This window comes from Cydia strobilella, chromosome Z (genome assembly GCF_947568885.1).
Source record: "Cydia strobilella chromosome Z, ilCydStro3.1, whole genome shotgun sequence".
Classification (NCBI taxonomy): Eukaryota; Metazoa; Arthropoda; class Insecta; order Lepidoptera; family Tortricidae; genus Cydia; species Cydia strobilella.
In genome coordinates, this window is record NC_086068.1 from 16,355,061 (window position 1) to 16,371,663 (window position 16,603).

Below are 16,603 nucleotides of genomic sequence, written 5' to 3' on the forward strand. Positions count from 1 at the left end.
ATACGAGGAAAGTAAAATCCAGGGGTTTTTTTTTAAATATGACCAAGTATAAATTTTTATAGTATTTCTTAAGGGTACTTTCAGTTAACAATTTAGGCAAAAGTATCGTTATTTATGAAATGGAGAGTCAGATATCAGAATGGAAATTGTATAACAAATCCATTTAAACTCAAATTTCAATTGCTCATCGTAAAAAAATTAAAATAATCGTACCTCGGACATAAAATGCTCTAGTGCAGACACGTAGCATTTTCTGCACACCTTTTAGAACAACAACGACCCTCTTTCAGAGCATGAGAAATGAATAGTAGATTGTTAACCAAGGGATGAAAGGCACTCATTTCTGCAGAGGTATTTTGGCGCTAGAACGCAGTGAGAGCGCCAATAGTCCGAGGCTGAAATGATGCCTTTCACCCGAGTTGAACACTCTACTTTTCATTTCGAATACGAGGAAAGTAAAATGCATGTGTTTTTTTAAAACATGACCAAGTATAATTTTAATAGTATTTTTTAAGGGTACCTTCAGTTAACAATTTAGGCAAAAGTGTCTCTATTTATGGAATGGAGAGTCAAATATCAGAATGGAAATTGTATAACAAATCCATTTAAACTCAAATTTCAATTGCTTATCGCAATAAAATTCACAAAATCGTACTTCGAACGTAAAATGCTCTAGTGCAGACATGTATCATTTTCTGCACACCTTTTAGAACAACAATGACCCTCTTTCAGAGCATGAGAAATGAAAAAGAATTTGAATGAATCGTTTGAATTCGAAAACGAACCGTTCATGTATTTATTGACCTTCTCTTTTCATAAAGGGCTACGACACTATGATTGGAGAACGAGGTGCATTGCTCTCAGGAGGCCAAAAGCAGCGTATCGCTATCGCGCGATCACTGCTGCGCGAACCGGCTGTTCTTCTTCTGGACGAGGCTACGTCTGCTTTGGATCCGCACTCGGAGAAACAAGTACAAGTAGCCTTGGACAACGCTAGCGTTGGAAGAACTACGATTGTTGTGTCACATAGGTACGTTTACGATCTTTGGTGTGCGAGTAAAGTTAAATGATACTTATTAAAAATATTATATTTTCTAAATTACGTTATTTTATGAATATGATACTCAGATTGTCAACTATTGTGAACGCTGATCGAATTATATGCATGGACCAAGGTGCGATTGTCGAACATGGCACTCACGAAGAGCTGATGAAGGCCAAAGGTAAATGATTACTTGTTAAAAATATTTAGCTTGTTTTTTTTTTTTTCAAAAAATGTTTTAAGCTGGAGCAATGATGAACCAGTTTTCATGTTTGCAGGTTTCTATCATAAGTTGGTAACAACCGGGAAGGAAGTAAAGGAACCCGATGTAATCGACACCTTACCGGAGGAAGTAGATGGAACGGGTGATACAGAAGAAGTGGCGGCTCTTGCTCCGCGTGTAGATGTAAAGAGAAAGTCTAATAGGAGGATTCACAGACACCACTCAATGAAAAAAGGTACAGCGATATTAAGATAAGTACGGTTTTTACTCACTATTATTTTTAGTCGCTTTTGGCGACATGTTTCGGATTCTTTGGGAATCCTTCCTCAGGCACGAGTGTCCGCGGCGGTTGTACGTCGTGCACTGCCCGCGCCGCCCGCCTCGTCGCTCGTTGCGCGCGCGCTGATGGGGCGGGGGCGGGGGGCGCGGGGCAGTCCGCAGATGGAGTCGTCAAGTGAAGGTCTGGTAGGGCGGCTGTATCGAACGAGGTCAAGCACACTGCACTCACTATGTCCCCGCGATCGTAACAACACAATTGCCGCTTGACCCTAGGTATTATAGGCTTCCATGCACCGTACTTATCTAAATATTTTGAAATATGTCTCACGATTGTTTAATTTCGATTAGGTACAGCGATGTTGAAATTTAACCCTTTTATTGCGTAATTCAGACGTACTTAAAACTGTGGCTATCATATTTCAGACTCGCATGATTGGATGACTCCTCGAGGCTCTATAAGCTCTGTGATATCCACTGGACTACAAAACTTTGTTTACAACTCCGATATCGTTGAAAGTGACGAGGAAAAAGATGACGACGAAGTAAGTTCAAACAAATCAATATCACACCGTATTATTGAAGCGAAGCGAACGAGGTGGTCACAGACGACTAGTCTGGCCTAGTGGGTAGTGACGGCCTGCATGTGAAGCCGATGGTCCTGGGTTCGAATCCCGGTGAGGGCATTTGTTTGTGTGATGAGCACAGATATTTGTTCCTGAGTCCTGGGTGTTTTCTATGTATTTATGTATTTGTATAGTATATATATCGTTGTCTGAGTACCCACAACACAAGCCTTCTTGAGCTTACTGTGGGACTTGGTCAATCTGTGTAAGAATGTCCTATAATATTTATTTATTTAAAAAATTATACATATATATACGGTGTTACTTGAGCCACTGAAAACCTGAAACACCCCAACAAGTTTTTTTTTTTAATTTTGAACTCATCTTTAGTATTTATTCTTTAATCCGATAAATATTTAAAAAAATATTTGTTGTTTAGTTTTTCTTAACACTTAATTCTACACAAGATGCTTCGCCGTTTTAGTGACGTCAATCAATTGCTAGTTACCATCGTAAGCACTGTTAACTGACCATTTCCATACCTTACTCCAACGAGATAAGGTTTACCAATGACCAGTTAAGGGTGTTTCTCATTGACAAATAACGTGTCAAATGCTAGTTGCATTACAAACTTGTAGACTGGGCATGTAAAAATAATAATAATAATAAAATACCCCCATTAAAATGTAGCGCAATCGATTCTCCTATCGATTCTGAACAAACTGTATGGCCCGTGTTTACCTATAGAAATAGTAAAATGTTGGCAGTGTTTTTAAAAACGACAAATACTTATTTTACAGGATTTGTCTACATTATTCCATTACTCATGCCACGTCAATTATGGGGTTGCAGGGGGTGTTTACTATAGGTACAAGTCCGTTAACTCTGAGAATGACCTTCGGATTTTAGAAACATACATCGGTTATCGGCGGTAACACGCGAAGGTGATACTACTGTTCGGCTTTCTTAATTTTTTGCGGTAGTTTTAAACTTACCGCAAAAAATTAAGGATACCTATTGTCTCACTGTAAAATAAGCCCTAATTTAATGACATTATGCTTAATATTCGGTTGATGACTGTTGCGATTTGACTTTTTGTCATAATCTAAATAAAATAGAATCAGAATTTGAAATTCGTCCGGAGCTAATTTGAAAACAGAACGTCACACCGTCATTTACTACTTCTGGCGGAATGATATAGAGTTGTTAATACCAGTCATATATTTCAATTCATATGGTAAAATTTCAAATTCGGGAGATCTTTGAATCTATTATGGAAATCATATACCATCCTCCAGATTACATCGTAATCAAAACTATCCAGATTTAACACAAAGTCCTTTTTCGGTCTCTTTTTCTTTGGTGTTTCAATGGGCATGGATGGAGGCTTTTGGTCGGCTTCGCTTAATATTTTTCTTAAGGCTCCGTCACACAGGCGCGTTTTGCGGGCGGGGCGTGAGCGGGGCGCGATGAGAGGGGCGCGCTCGACGCCCGCGTCGCGCCCTGCGGACGCCGGCGGAACGCGCGCGTCGCGCCGGCGTCACGCTCACGGCCCGCCAGCGCCGCGCTTACAACCCGCCCGCCCCGATCTCTCTAGAGAAGCAATTATTACCTAAAATTGTTTTTTAGTCTAATAGCTTTCTTTGAATCTATCGAATGCTCAGTTAAGTAGCATCTTTAGAGTTCAGTCACAGAATAAATTATTATTTATTCTAACCAGGGGTTTTGTTAAATAGAGAACCAACCTTCTGTACGTAGTACTATTGCTGCAGTTGACCGCATTACTGCAGGAAATGTCAAAAAGGTAATTTTATATATATAAAAAAACATTCGCTTTCGAAAGTTCGCCTTTGTACATTGTATACTTTGTTTAATTTGTCTTATGTGCAATAAAGTGTTTACATGCATACATACATTTTTAAAATTTTCCGCAGTAATGCTGCCCACTGCAGTATTACAGTGCGATATTACTTCCGCCTGCATTACTGCCGCAAATATCAAAATTCAGTGCTGCCACATCGATTTTGGCAGTAATGCAGTCGGCAGTATTGTCGTGCTGCAATACTGCTGCAGCCGACTGCATTAGTGCAGAAAATGTCTAAAACGTATTAAAGCAAAAATATATCAACTTTGACACTTCTGGCAGTAATGGAGTCGGCAGCTATACTGCAGCAGTATTGCAGCACGACATTACTGCCGACTGAATTAGAGACGCAAATATCCAAAATTCGGACAGCGACATCGTTTTTGACATTTGCTGCAGTAATGCAGTTGGCAGTATTGTCGCAGTATACTGCTGCAGGCTACAAAACGCTCATAAAGCTTTTCAACGTCCATGATCATGCTTTCCAATGTCCAACGTTCACTAATCGAGTGACCGCTTGCAACGCGCGCTGTGTTGTGTGTGACTGCGCGGGCGCGATCAAAGCGGGTGGCGCGCGCGGCGCGCCGACGGGGCGCTGCGTCCAAGCGCAGATCGCGCGCGCGAGTCGCTCGCGTTGCGCTCGCATTGCGCCCCGCTCACGCTCCGCCCGCAAAGCGCGCCTGTGTGACGGAGCCTTTAATGTATGTTTTGAAATTCCTGTTACTTCTATCATCCGGTCTTGAATTTTACAATTAAAATATTTACACATCACTTTTCTTAAGTTTCCGCTTTTTTTTTCAAAAATATTTATATACTTTATATATGATATCTCGTGATTGACCATTTACAGAAATACCCTTTTTGAGATGAGTCCCCATTAAATTAATTGCCGAAAAATATGAAATTAAATATTTACTTACTAGTTAGGGTGATATTAACTACTCTATATAGTTTAAGGCTGAAAAGACGACTCCACTCTTTGGATGATGGATTGCAACTAAATCAGTAAGATACTGTCATTTTCTATTACGCGATTACGTCCGATTTTACCCGAAAAACGAATGTCATTCTAAGAGTTAACGGACTTGTACTTGGCTAAGGTTATACTTGTTGTTTAAATTATTTTTATAGAAAGTGAAGCCTGTGAGCGATTGGGAGCTGATGAAATTGAATGCACCAGAATGGCCACACCTGGCAACCGGAGCCCTGGCCGCATTTTTGCAAGGTGCTTGCTTTCCTGCTTTCGCCCTTCTATTTGGATTAGCAAGCGGGGTACGGACCAGACGTGTACCTATAAAACATTTTTTTCATTTCATTCATCAACTGAAGTAATTTAATAGTAAATTTTACACACAGATTTTCGTTTCAAAAAATCATGACAAGATAAGATACGAAGCGGACTTTTATTCGGGCATGTTCATCGTTGTAGCGGCAATTGCTGGAATATCCATGTGTCTGCAGAGCGTCACCTTTACAAATGCTGGCTTAAAAATGACCACGAGATTACGGCATCAATACTTCAGTAGTTTACTTAACCAAGTGAGTTTATAAACCTAGCTTTTAGCAATAATAAGACACTGTCAACAACTGTCTGTAACGTGCAACTGGAAATGTGTACATACGGTCTTTCAGGAAATTGGCTATTTTGATAAAGAGTCGAACACAGTCGGCTCTCTCTGTTCCCGTTTAACTGGCGACGCGGCAGCAGTTCAGGGCGCTACGGGCCTCAGGATTGGTCTCATCCTGCAGGGCCTGAGTTCCGTGCTAGTCGGCTTCATAATGGCCATTTCCTACAACTGGAAGTTGACCCTTGTAGGGTCTGTATTCTTACCTCTTGTGAGTACAATGAAATACGACAGTAGGGTAAACCCTCCAGTGAATGAACACCCCCCAGTGAATGAACAAATTCACGTTTTTTGTCTAAAATAAGAAATATAGCAATTTCTACCAATTGTCGTATTTTTTTCTTATAAACAACTTTATTTTCTATGCATTGGCAACCCATGATACATTTATTTTTGACCAGTTTGAATGTAACTGGCGTTTGAAGTTTACGTGTTTCTGGTTTTGAAGTTTTGTATGAAAAAATTAGATCCCAGATAAGAACAGTGTACGTTTGGAGCAACATATGAATTGCTTATTTAATGTTTACCTGTACAAAGTTTAGTTATTTATTTGGATAGATTAAGAGTTAAACCTATCAATGCACACTTTGTCGGCGTATTCAGTGTGATTAAGGCTTTATTTTTTATAGTTCCATTACTGGCTTATCAAATGTTCTGAAATCAGTAAATGAACGGTGTGTTCATTTACTGGTGTTGTCTAGATTTCATGATTTTTCTAAATTTATATATAAACGAAATGGTATTGAACTGGTTTTTTGTGATTCTGCATAGAAAACGATTCTGATTCATTTAACCAGTATTGGAACAGACCAAATTTCTATAGTCCATTTACTTGATTTTTTATGCCTGTGTATGAACAGTGCAAAATTTGGCTTGTTCATGTATTAGGTTTCTACTAATTCTAGGTATGAACAATGTAACCACGAACAACGCAATGAAAAGTCTATTATTTTAAGCATTATTTGCTGAGCCTGCCCTTTTATCATCAAAATATGCACGTTGTTTCTTGTTTTAAAGATTGATTCTCTTTTTCTTATTAATATGTAATAGATTTCTGTGTTATTTCATTACATTCTAATTTATTGAAAATCAATATGGAGGGGATAAAAAAAATGAACGCTTTCGCTATACCTATACTAAAGTAGAGCTGGAAAGGGGTTTTGTGTTAAAAATGTCTTTTTAATGCTGATTAAAAAGATCGAAATTATGTTCATTCACTGGGTTTTGCGGTGTTCATTCACTAGTTTTCATGTTCATTCATTAGGTTTTTGGGTACATTTTGATAAATTATGCTATAACTCAAAAACTATGAAAGTAATAAAAAATCGCAGAAATTACTTTCTAATTTATTAAATGAGGATTGATTAAATTGCAATTAATTATTCCAATTATTAATGAGTGTTTGAAATGATTTTTCAAACTTGGATAATTGCTTAAGTGTTCATTCACTGGAGGTCTTACCCTATTTTGGAATTAAGTGTGATAACGTCGCACGCCTGCAATAATCAATGCACAGACTTACTAATATTGAATTTGCAAGTTTAACCTTTTCCCGTTGTTACTAAACGCAGATGGTTGGAAGCATCTGGTTAGAGGGGATTGTTTCCCAGCAGTCTCAAGAAAATGAAACAACAGCCCTGGAATCAGCAACATCAATAGCTACTGAAGCCATTATTAGTATTAAAACTGTTCAGAGTTTAGGTAAGAACTATAGGTATATATGGTTATATCTATGAGACAATAGATAAGAGATCCTCCTATAAGGACCGTGCCCGTTGGAGGGTCTGCCATCTTGTGGCCTGAATCGGAAACATAAACATGTAAATTGCCAAAGCAAGTGCTAATATCTACCGTTCTCGTCTCGTACGTTTTCTGGTGCATAGTAGGTTCTGCCATCTTGTGGACTACATTGGAAGCATAAACTTCACATTTACGCCTCCTGCCAAAAATTTACGGCTTTGCTGCCCCCTATATAGAGCTTCGGTTTGTTGTCTAGAAGTCTTCTAGAACGCATAAAGCCTGTTCGGCCACCCTACTAATAATTCATTCACGCTCTATCAATCAACGTCGCCAATTTGCAGGTGTCGAATCGAAATTTTTAGAGAAGTTCAACAAAGAGTTAAAGGAATCATGTGCTGCTGTCGCCAAGAAGTCACGCTGGCGAGGCTTAGTGCTCGGGCTGGGATTATACGTACCATTCCTGTCGTACTGTAGCGCGACGGTGTACGGCGCCACCCTCGTTGCGACGGACGATGTGCCATACCAATATGTGTTTTTGTAAGTATTAATAATAATTAATGAAATGGTAATAATAATTAATGTTACTGTATGTGAAATATGCATAAGACGCGAGTTGGCACTTTACCAACTAGGTAGAAAGCGGCGCACACCAGGTCCTCTCGACACCCCTGAGCCCTTCAAACCCACCCATGCTGCCCTTGAGCCATCCTAGATGTCGCTTTTTGTGAGGGCGAGTCACCGTCTGCCGGAAATAAAATTGCATACCGTTTTATTAGGCAGGCGTCCGGTTATTTATCAGGGTTCCGTAGCTCAAAAGGAAAAAAACGGAACCCTTATAGGATCACTCGTGCGTCTGTCTGTCTGTCTGTCTGTCACAGCCTATTTTCTCCGAAACTACTGGATCAATTATTATTAAGTTGAAATTTAGTACACATATGTAAGTTTGTGACCCAAAGATGGACATGTAACGTAAACAAATCTCCATCCATATTTTGTAATTTAAGTGAATTGAACTGTATTTGCATGCATGCAACTGTGCTTATAGCAAATAAATATTTGATTGATTGAAATGATTTTTAAACATTGGAGCCACTTTGGGGGGGGGGGGGGGGGGGGGGGTTAAATCAGTTTTTCCAAACTATGTCGTGTTACGTATCAAATACAAGAGCTTATTGTAAGTATTTCAAATATATATTTTTTTATAATTTTAGGATAAACAGTTTAGAAGCCTTGCCTCCCTCCCCCTTTATCTCCGAAACTACTGGGTCTAAATTAAAAAAAAAAACGAAATAGTTCTTTACCTATAAGATGACAGGAAAACCCATTAAAAATGTGCAGTCAAGCGTGAGTCGGACTTAATTAACTTACTTTTTGATCCGACCCCTAAGGGTTTTTTAAAGACAATTCACTCACAATTCACATAAAAACATGCATTGTTAAAAATTGTGTAATGTACGGAACCCTTAGACTTGGCCGGTTGTTTATCCCATAGCTCAGTACTTAGTCCATTGCTTTCACCCAATAACCTAGTTCATTATAGATTTTATCAACTCCCAATAGTCCTTACACCCCGGCAGGTGCTGCCTCTGCGTGCGTCCCATGACACGGGCAAGCGCTGTATCCGCTCGGTGTACCCCTTAAATTTCATTAAAGTGTCAAAAGGGTCTCTACGTGTTGGCTTCGGCTCCACGCACGCCTCCTAAAGGTCCGGAGCACCATTGTTCCGTGATGGGAAAGATATATTACAAAGTAACATGTTAAATCCGGAACAGACTACCGCACCGCACCGCGACCATGGTGCGTATGGCGACATTGGCGACCACCTTACTCACTATCGATACGTGCGTCGCACCGCACCAAGGTCGCGGTGCGGTGCGGTAGCCTGTTACGGCTTTTACATGTTAAGGTCCCTCCACACTTATGCAAGATTGTTCACGCTTTCGCGCCTTGTTCCCCGTTTTTGTCGGTTTTTTGGCACGCGACAAAGGAGACGCGAAGCGCGAACTTATAAGACTCCACATTACACACTATTTTGGCTCATCTGTGGCAAGATAAATATTAAATAAATTGTATTAAGCGGCTATATTTTACGGTTTTACAACAAAACAAAATGGAAAAATAGCTACAGCACGTATGATGCCGTAGATAAATGAAAGTTAAACTCGATCAGCTGATGCTTTTCCGCCATCTTGGCGCGAACAAAACTGCGAAATCGCCGCGAAGTTGTGCGAGTGTGGAGGCTTGCGTCAACGTCACGACAATTTCTTTCCGCGAAGTCGCGCCGCGATTCACGCACATAATCTGGAGGAGGCTTTATTGTTACAGAGTTACGGAGGCCTTAATGTACGGCGCGTACATGCTCGGCCAGTCTCTTGTATATGCTCCAAGCTTCAACTCTGCTAAAGCAAGTGGAGCCCGCGTCTTGGCCGTCATCAATAGGGTGCCGAAGGTCGTAACAGCAAATGGGCTCAAAGACAAAAAAGATTGGGTAAGATTATCTTTAAGGGGCTGCTGTAAATTCCATCTAGAGTTCGGTGGTAGGTAAATTAAGCCACGCAGCGGTGGTGGGACGCACCTACAAATAACTCGTTACCCATCGGCTTACCTATTTAACGACAATTATGCACCTTATCCAACAATTTTTTATGGCTGCCTGTCTTTTGGAACGCCATCTGCTCTGAGCCTTGATCCTCATTATTCATTTTTTTAAGGTATCTACCGGACAGTTCAGCTTCAAGGATGTCGAGTTCTGTTACCCGACTAGGCCACACATACGCGTGCTGAAGGGGCTGGACCTGCAGGTTGAGGCGGGCAAGACGGTAGCGCTGGTGGGCTCCTCGGGCTGCGGCAAGTCCACCGTGCTGCAGATATTGCAGCGCTTTTACGATCCTGACTCTGGCAATATTGTAAGTAGATTAACCGACACAGAACGGTGCTGCTGTGGATTATACATAACGTACTTACCTATTGTTGAGCTATTTGCAACCGGATGAAGACATCGACAGGGGGATAAAGAAGGCAAAGGCTGCATTCGCTCAAAGGGTGCTTGAGAGTCGAATGTGCTCACGCGACGCGTTAAACTTTCCCTCTTCGAATCCATTGTAAAATCTGTGCTGTTTTTGGCTGCGAAACGTGGAGTGACTAAGAGCCTAACGAATAAACTTCAAGTGTTCGTTAAGAAGTCCTTGAGGTCATCCTTCGCGTTTTCTGGCCAAAAACCATTCGAAACGAATAATTGTGGTGTGTATATGCCGACAACCACCCATTGACGAAGAAATCGCGACACGAAAGTTCAGATTGATGACACACTATTCGAAGAGGGGAAACGAATAACGAAAGTATCGCTTTTGTTTGGAAACCGCCGGACGGCTCCGGGCGTGTACGCTCTTGGAAACGGTCCGTCAAGAGTTAGCTACGTGCGCTCGGGCTGAAGTATACATGGGTTCTAGAGGCACGGTGTACGGTGTATAATTTAATGTGAATAACTAAATAGTTAATTGCAATTGTAATTTAATTTAATTTTTAATGTAATTGTATTGTATTGTAATTTTAATTTATTTTATGAGTTTTTAAGTAAAAAATTAATTTAATTTAATTTTAAATTTTAATGTGACGCTGTTATGTTATATTTTTGTCAATGGGTATTTTTGCCTAAAATAATCATTTTGATTGATTGATTGAAGTGGGAAGGGTCGCCGAAGATAGGAAGGCGTGGCGCGAGATTGTAAAGGCCCTCTGCACCACTCTCTGGGGTGCCTTAGTGACAACAACAACAACATTTGCCACCGTTCGTAACTTATTTATCCGTTTTGGGTTTGGTCGGTTACATTAAATTTAATTCATAACACGAAAAAAGATTGAGAAACAACGTAGAACGATTAAATTAACCCTTAAATGCATATTGTTGCCAAATGTATACAAAGCATTGGACAGCTCACAGATTCCTAGATCCTACATCCAAATAACTAAATAAAAACATTTTTTCCAACCAAAAATAAAAAATCATGCATTTAAGAGTTAAAACAGATACGAGTATATGACTTTCATACATTTTTGATTTGTCTGTTTTGTTACCGGTCACAGAAGGTAGTATTGAATACGTAACCAACGACCAAAAATATGGGGCCATTTTTTTTTTTTTGCGGAGGATGACCAAAGGTCGTGAATCTGAGTAGAAATAATATGATATTTCCCAATTCTAACACAAGAGTTGGGGGGTACAACTTTATAATAAAAATGCCCATTTGCGTTTTGTTTGATAAATTACTACTTATTTTCGCCAGTGATAAAATTGTTAAAATGATTGCTTATAATACCTTATCTTCGTGTTATGGTCACACAAATGTCGAAATAGTTTCGTTGTAATGTGGTCTTGTTATTGGATCCTAAATACCTACTCCAAAAAGGTGCTAGGCCATTGAAATGGTACATTTTGCCTTGCATGAAATCGGGCAGTTCTGTTCTTTTTTTAGGGTTCCGTACCCAAAGGGTAAAAACGGGACCCTATTACTAAGACTCCGCTGTCCGTCTGTCCGTCTGTCTGTCTGTCTGTCACCAGGCTGTATCTCATGAACCGTGATAGTTGAAATTTTCACAGATGATGTATTTCTGTTGCCGCTATAACAACAAATACTAAAAACAGAATAATATTAATATTTAAATGGGGCTCCCATACAATAAACGTGATTTTTTTGCTGTTTTTTTTTCGTAATGGTACGGAACCCTTCGTGCGCGAGTCCGACTCGCACTTGGCCGGTTTTTTTTATGTTCTATGTGATGAAGTGGTTATGGCAAATCCGAGTTTTCGAGCTCGGAAACCTGACGGGTCATTGTAATTTTTTTGAAAACCTTAAAATTTTCTGACTTTTTTTAGTTTCTGCCAATTTTTACCAACAAGGACTTATTTTACGGCAAATGTCACTATGAACACTTTAAAGAAGACTAAATTCTTAACTAAGTATGTTAAAGTGAGAAGGCGAAAAACTGAATAGTTTGTAAGATACAGTTGTTCAAAAAGTTGCAAAATTTCCAAAATAATTTTTTTACACTTTTTTTTAGTTTTTGCCAATTTTTACCAACATGCACTTATTTTACGGCAAAAGTCACTATGGACACTTTAAAGAAGACTAAATTATCAACAAAACGTGACCAATTTGGTCTATTAAGACCTGATAGTTCTTTAAATACAGCTGTTCCAAGTTGCTGAGGTGAGTAAACAAAATAATAGAAGGGTTGTACATTTTGCCTTCCATTAATCGGGTAGTTCGGATTTTATTGTATGTTCTATGTGATGAAGTGGTTATTTCAAATCCAACCTGGGAAACCCTCCGGTTATTGTCAAATTTTTGAAAAAAAAAACAAAATTCTCACTTTTTTCAGTTTCTGCCATTTTTTTACCAACAAGGACCTATTTTACGGCAAATGTCTCAATGAACACTTTAAAGAAGACTAGATTATCAACAATAGTTATTTATGCAACAAGTGCGGAAAGTGTATGATTTCTCACGAGTGCAACTTTTTGAACAACTGTATCTTACAAACTATTCGGTTTTTCGCCTTCTCACTTTAACATACTTTATTAAGAATTTAGTCTTCTTTAAAGTGTTCACAGTGACATTTGCCGTAAAATAAGTCCTTCATTGTTGGTACAACATTGGCAGAAACTAAAAAAAAATCGAAAATTTAGGTTTTTCAAAAATTTGACAAATCACATAGAACATAAAAATAAGAACAGAACTGCCCGATTTCATGCAAGGCAACCCCCCTTTTTGAGTACGATTTCAATGGGCTATGCTGAAACTTTCGTATGAAAATTTGCCTGCGCACGTCCACCATAACAGTTTCGTGATTTGTGCAACTAGTTCTGTATCATCAAAATGCCATCAGGAACATCGGTTGACATACCTACCTACGTAATTGTCTTTTTAGGAAGTAGATGGGCGAGATATCCGGAGCCAGTTGACATTGCCCCGCCTTCGGAAGCAACTGGGCGTGGTGCAGCAGGAGCCGGTGCTCTTTGACCGCACGCTTGGCGAAAACATTGCCTACGGGGACAACAGTAGAAAAGTCACGACGATGGAAATCGTAGCCGCTGCTAAAGCTGCCAATATTCATAGTTTCATCGTTTCGCTACCCAAGGTACGTAACGGCTAGAGGTGTGTGAAGCTAATTAATGAACGTATTTTGTAGTAGGTACTCTTTTACAGTGTGAAATGTTTTGATAGGGCTATGACACGAATCTGGGGGCGAGCGGCGCACAGCTGTCGGGAGGACAGAAGCAGCGCGTATGCATCGCGCGCGCGCTCATCCGCACCCCGCGCCTATTGCTACTGGACGAGGCCACATCCGCTCTCGACGCCAACAGCGAACGGGTAATGCACGGCTAGTCACTATATACCATGCTAACTTTGCACAGGCTTGGCAGTAACAATGCATAATTATAGGTAGGTACATCCCAGGTAGCAAAGTGACGTCAGCGACGTCATAATGATGTAACTATGTCGTCATAAAGACGTCGTTGACGTCATAATGACGTATAAATGCTGTTAGAGATATCGCATGGGAGTGCCATACTTGACGTAGCAATTGGCATGGACACTAAGCGTGGACTCTACTAACAATACGAATAAGCTATGGCCACATGGCGAGCAGGCAGATGCATCACCCATGTTTGGTTGTAGGTACTTTTAGTTTTTTCAAGAGTTGTTTATCTTGGCATGGCATTACGTACAGAATGTTTTATTCCAGGCTGTGTCGGAGGCACTGGAAAAGGCAGCCAAAGGACGAACATGTATCACCATCGCCCACCGGCTCTCGACTATCAAAGACGCCAATCTCATCTGCGTTGTTGACAAAGGTACCGACGTGCCCAAACAATATCACGCAAATGAATCAAACGATTACAAAAAAATACATAGTCCCCAAATAGGCTTATAAGACCATCCTCTAAATTTAAGTTCAATGTACAGTCAGCTGCATATATAGTTGACCCCCCCCCCCTGCAAACAAATTTCTATGCATGGGGGGGGGGGTTAAGTTATCTCTGCAGCTGACTGGACCTACTCAGAAAAAAAAACATTAGTTTTGCTATTTTGCATGTTTCTGTTTGTGCGATCATGTACAGTCAGCAGCAGAAATTTTTAAAAAGCGGGCGAGGTGTTCAAAATGATCTTGACTCTTGACGCGACTTTATTGTTAAGAGAATAACACCTCACCCGCTTAGAAACTTCTGTTGCTGACTGTACAATACAACCATGGGACATATGCCATTGCCGATTAATCTCGTATTCAAATAATTTGTATGGCGGCTGTACACTTCGTGTTTTTTTATAGGTAAAATCGTGGAAAAAGGAACCCACGCGGAACTGGTGGCTCTGCAGGGCCACTACTATCGCATGTGCAAGGGACAACACGTCTCCCTCAACTAACAGTGGCTTCATGTGATGATAACTCCCAAACAAAATATGGTTACCTGGATCATAAAGAAATACTTAAGTAAGCTTAAAGTGCTCACTCCATGCATAGATATAAACCCATTTATTTAGACACGCGGCAGTGTGTCAAGCCAACTTATGTGTGTTATTACACGAACCATTTGAAGCCACTTTTGACCCCTACGTAACTCAAAATCTATTAAACATAAACATATATATACACACTGTATATTAGCCTTTCATACAGGAAAGGCAGGAGTTGTTTGACATGATGCCAACGGCCGCTTTCTATCACCGCACCGCTCGCCATCGGCAGGGCGTTCATCCTCACACTCTAGCACCTAAATGGTCGCGTACTGTGCGGTTTAAGAGGAATTTCCTCCCGCGGACGCTTCGGCTGTGGAATGAGCTCCCTGTCGAGGTTTTCCCGAGGGACTACAGTATGGGGTTCTTCAAAAAAGGAGTGTACAGGTTTTTAAAGGGTCGCCAACGCGCATGTAATATATCTGGTTTTGCAGGCGTCCATAGGCTACGGTGACTGCTTACCATTAGGCGGGCCGTATGCTTGTTTGCCACCGTCGTGGTATTAAAAAAGGGCTATAATAATAATATATGGCTGTATAGGCTAGGAAATAAATCCACACAAAAAGGTCCCATTTTTCGGATTTTCGATTATATCTCGGAAACTGCGTCTGAGCGACATGGCCACTTATTTAATACAAAATGAAAGGTGATTAAATTTGTTACAAGTTTTTAAGTAGGTTAGGGCCACTTGCACCATCCCACTAACCCGGGGTTTACCGGTAAAGTTCATGTTTGTTGGAGTCCCAAATTTATGCGTTTTTTGGAACATTTTAAATGTTTTATTAATAGTCAAAACGCGCAACAATGTTTTTCTTTTCATAAAGTGTCTCTTGTTATGTTTGACCATAGGTACTCTGAGGGGTGAATTATGTAGGTCATAGTTTTACTATGGAGCTAACCCTGAAATAGCGAAAAACAAATCTGCTGTTCCATAGAAATTTATGACAAAGCAGACTTTTTTCGCCCCATAGTAGGTAAGTTCTTTTGTATGACCTACATATTCACCCCACACCCTCAGAGTATGGTCAGATATAACAGAAACACCCTGTATACTTAAATGTTGCTGTATCCCGGAAACTTATTTTTTCTTAAAAGCAACGTCACTTCAGTTCAGCCAATAGCCAATATTAAAATAAATACATCTTAAATTAAATTAAAATTAAAAATAAAGTGAGAAACAAGAAATATTGATTAAGAATATTGACAGTATATTGGTAATGATTAGCAACTAATACATTGACTGGTAAAACTCGTATGAAAATCGGTTAGCACCGATTCGTGCGATACTCGCACGTACGTGAAAAAATGTCATACGAAAACGAGTTTAGAGAAGTCATTTCCCGACTAAATAAATACATTTATTTACATACAAGATATATACAGTGGTACTACGTAAACGAAATTAATAACTAGCTTAAATCTAAAATAGGCCCTTGAGGCATTGTACCAAGGATGCTGGCGGCATTTCCCCGCTGTATCGCAATGCTGATACGTTGTGCGAGAAAGCCGCCAGCTCTTCGGTCACCAGTTACGTCAACCAGACGCTTCGCGATTTCTGCAAACAACTTATGCGCGCTGGGACCCCATGGACCTAGAGTTTCAACTCCAAATGGAACGAAATGATACTCTCAATCAATCAACTTATCTCTTCCCGACTTGTCTAAACTCGTTTTCGTATGACATTGTATTAAGCAAGCTAATATCTCCCTAGAATGCAGCTCGTCGTGTAAACTATTTCGCCTGGCGATAA

The 16,603-nt window shown here is 40.1% G+C and overlaps 1 protein-coding gene across 2 annotated transcripts in view; it reads left to right on the plus strand.

Moving 5' to 3' along the window:
- LOC134754165 (multidrug resistance protein homolog 49-like) overlaps positions 1-14,810 on the plus strand; it is a 29,628-nt gene extending 14,818 nt beyond the window's left edge. For both annotated transcript variants that reach the window (XM_063690287.1, XM_063690288.1), the window contains 15 exons: positions 822-1,030; positions 1,129-1,223; positions 1,321-1,500; positions 1,968-2,086; positions 5,103-5,243; positions 5,328-5,510; positions 5,604-5,807; positions 7,168-7,297; positions 7,678-7,873; positions 9,662-9,824; positions 10,048-10,242; positions 13,265-13,474; positions 13,561-13,707; positions 14,084-14,192; positions 14,669-14,810. In XM_063690287.1, the coding sequence (XP_063546357.1) occupies positions 822-1,030; positions 1,129-1,223; positions 1,321-1,500; positions 1,968-2,086; positions 5,103-5,243; positions 5,328-5,510; positions 5,604-5,807; positions 7,168-7,297; positions 7,678-7,873; positions 9,662-9,824; positions 10,048-10,242; positions 13,265-13,474; positions 13,561-13,707; positions 14,084-14,192; positions 14,669-14,763 (2,376 nt within the window). In that variant the 3' untranslated portion in view covers positions 14,764-14,810. The remainder of the gene's footprint in view (positions 1-821; positions 1,031-1,128; positions 1,224-1,320; positions 1,501-1,967; positions 2,087-5,102; positions 5,244-5,327; positions 5,511-5,603; positions 5,808-7,167; positions 7,298-7,677; positions 7,874-9,661; positions 9,825-10,047; positions 10,243-13,264; positions 13,475-13,560; positions 13,708-14,083; positions 14,193-14,668) is intronic.
- The last annotated feature ends 1,793 nt before the right edge of the window (positions 14,811-16,603 follow it).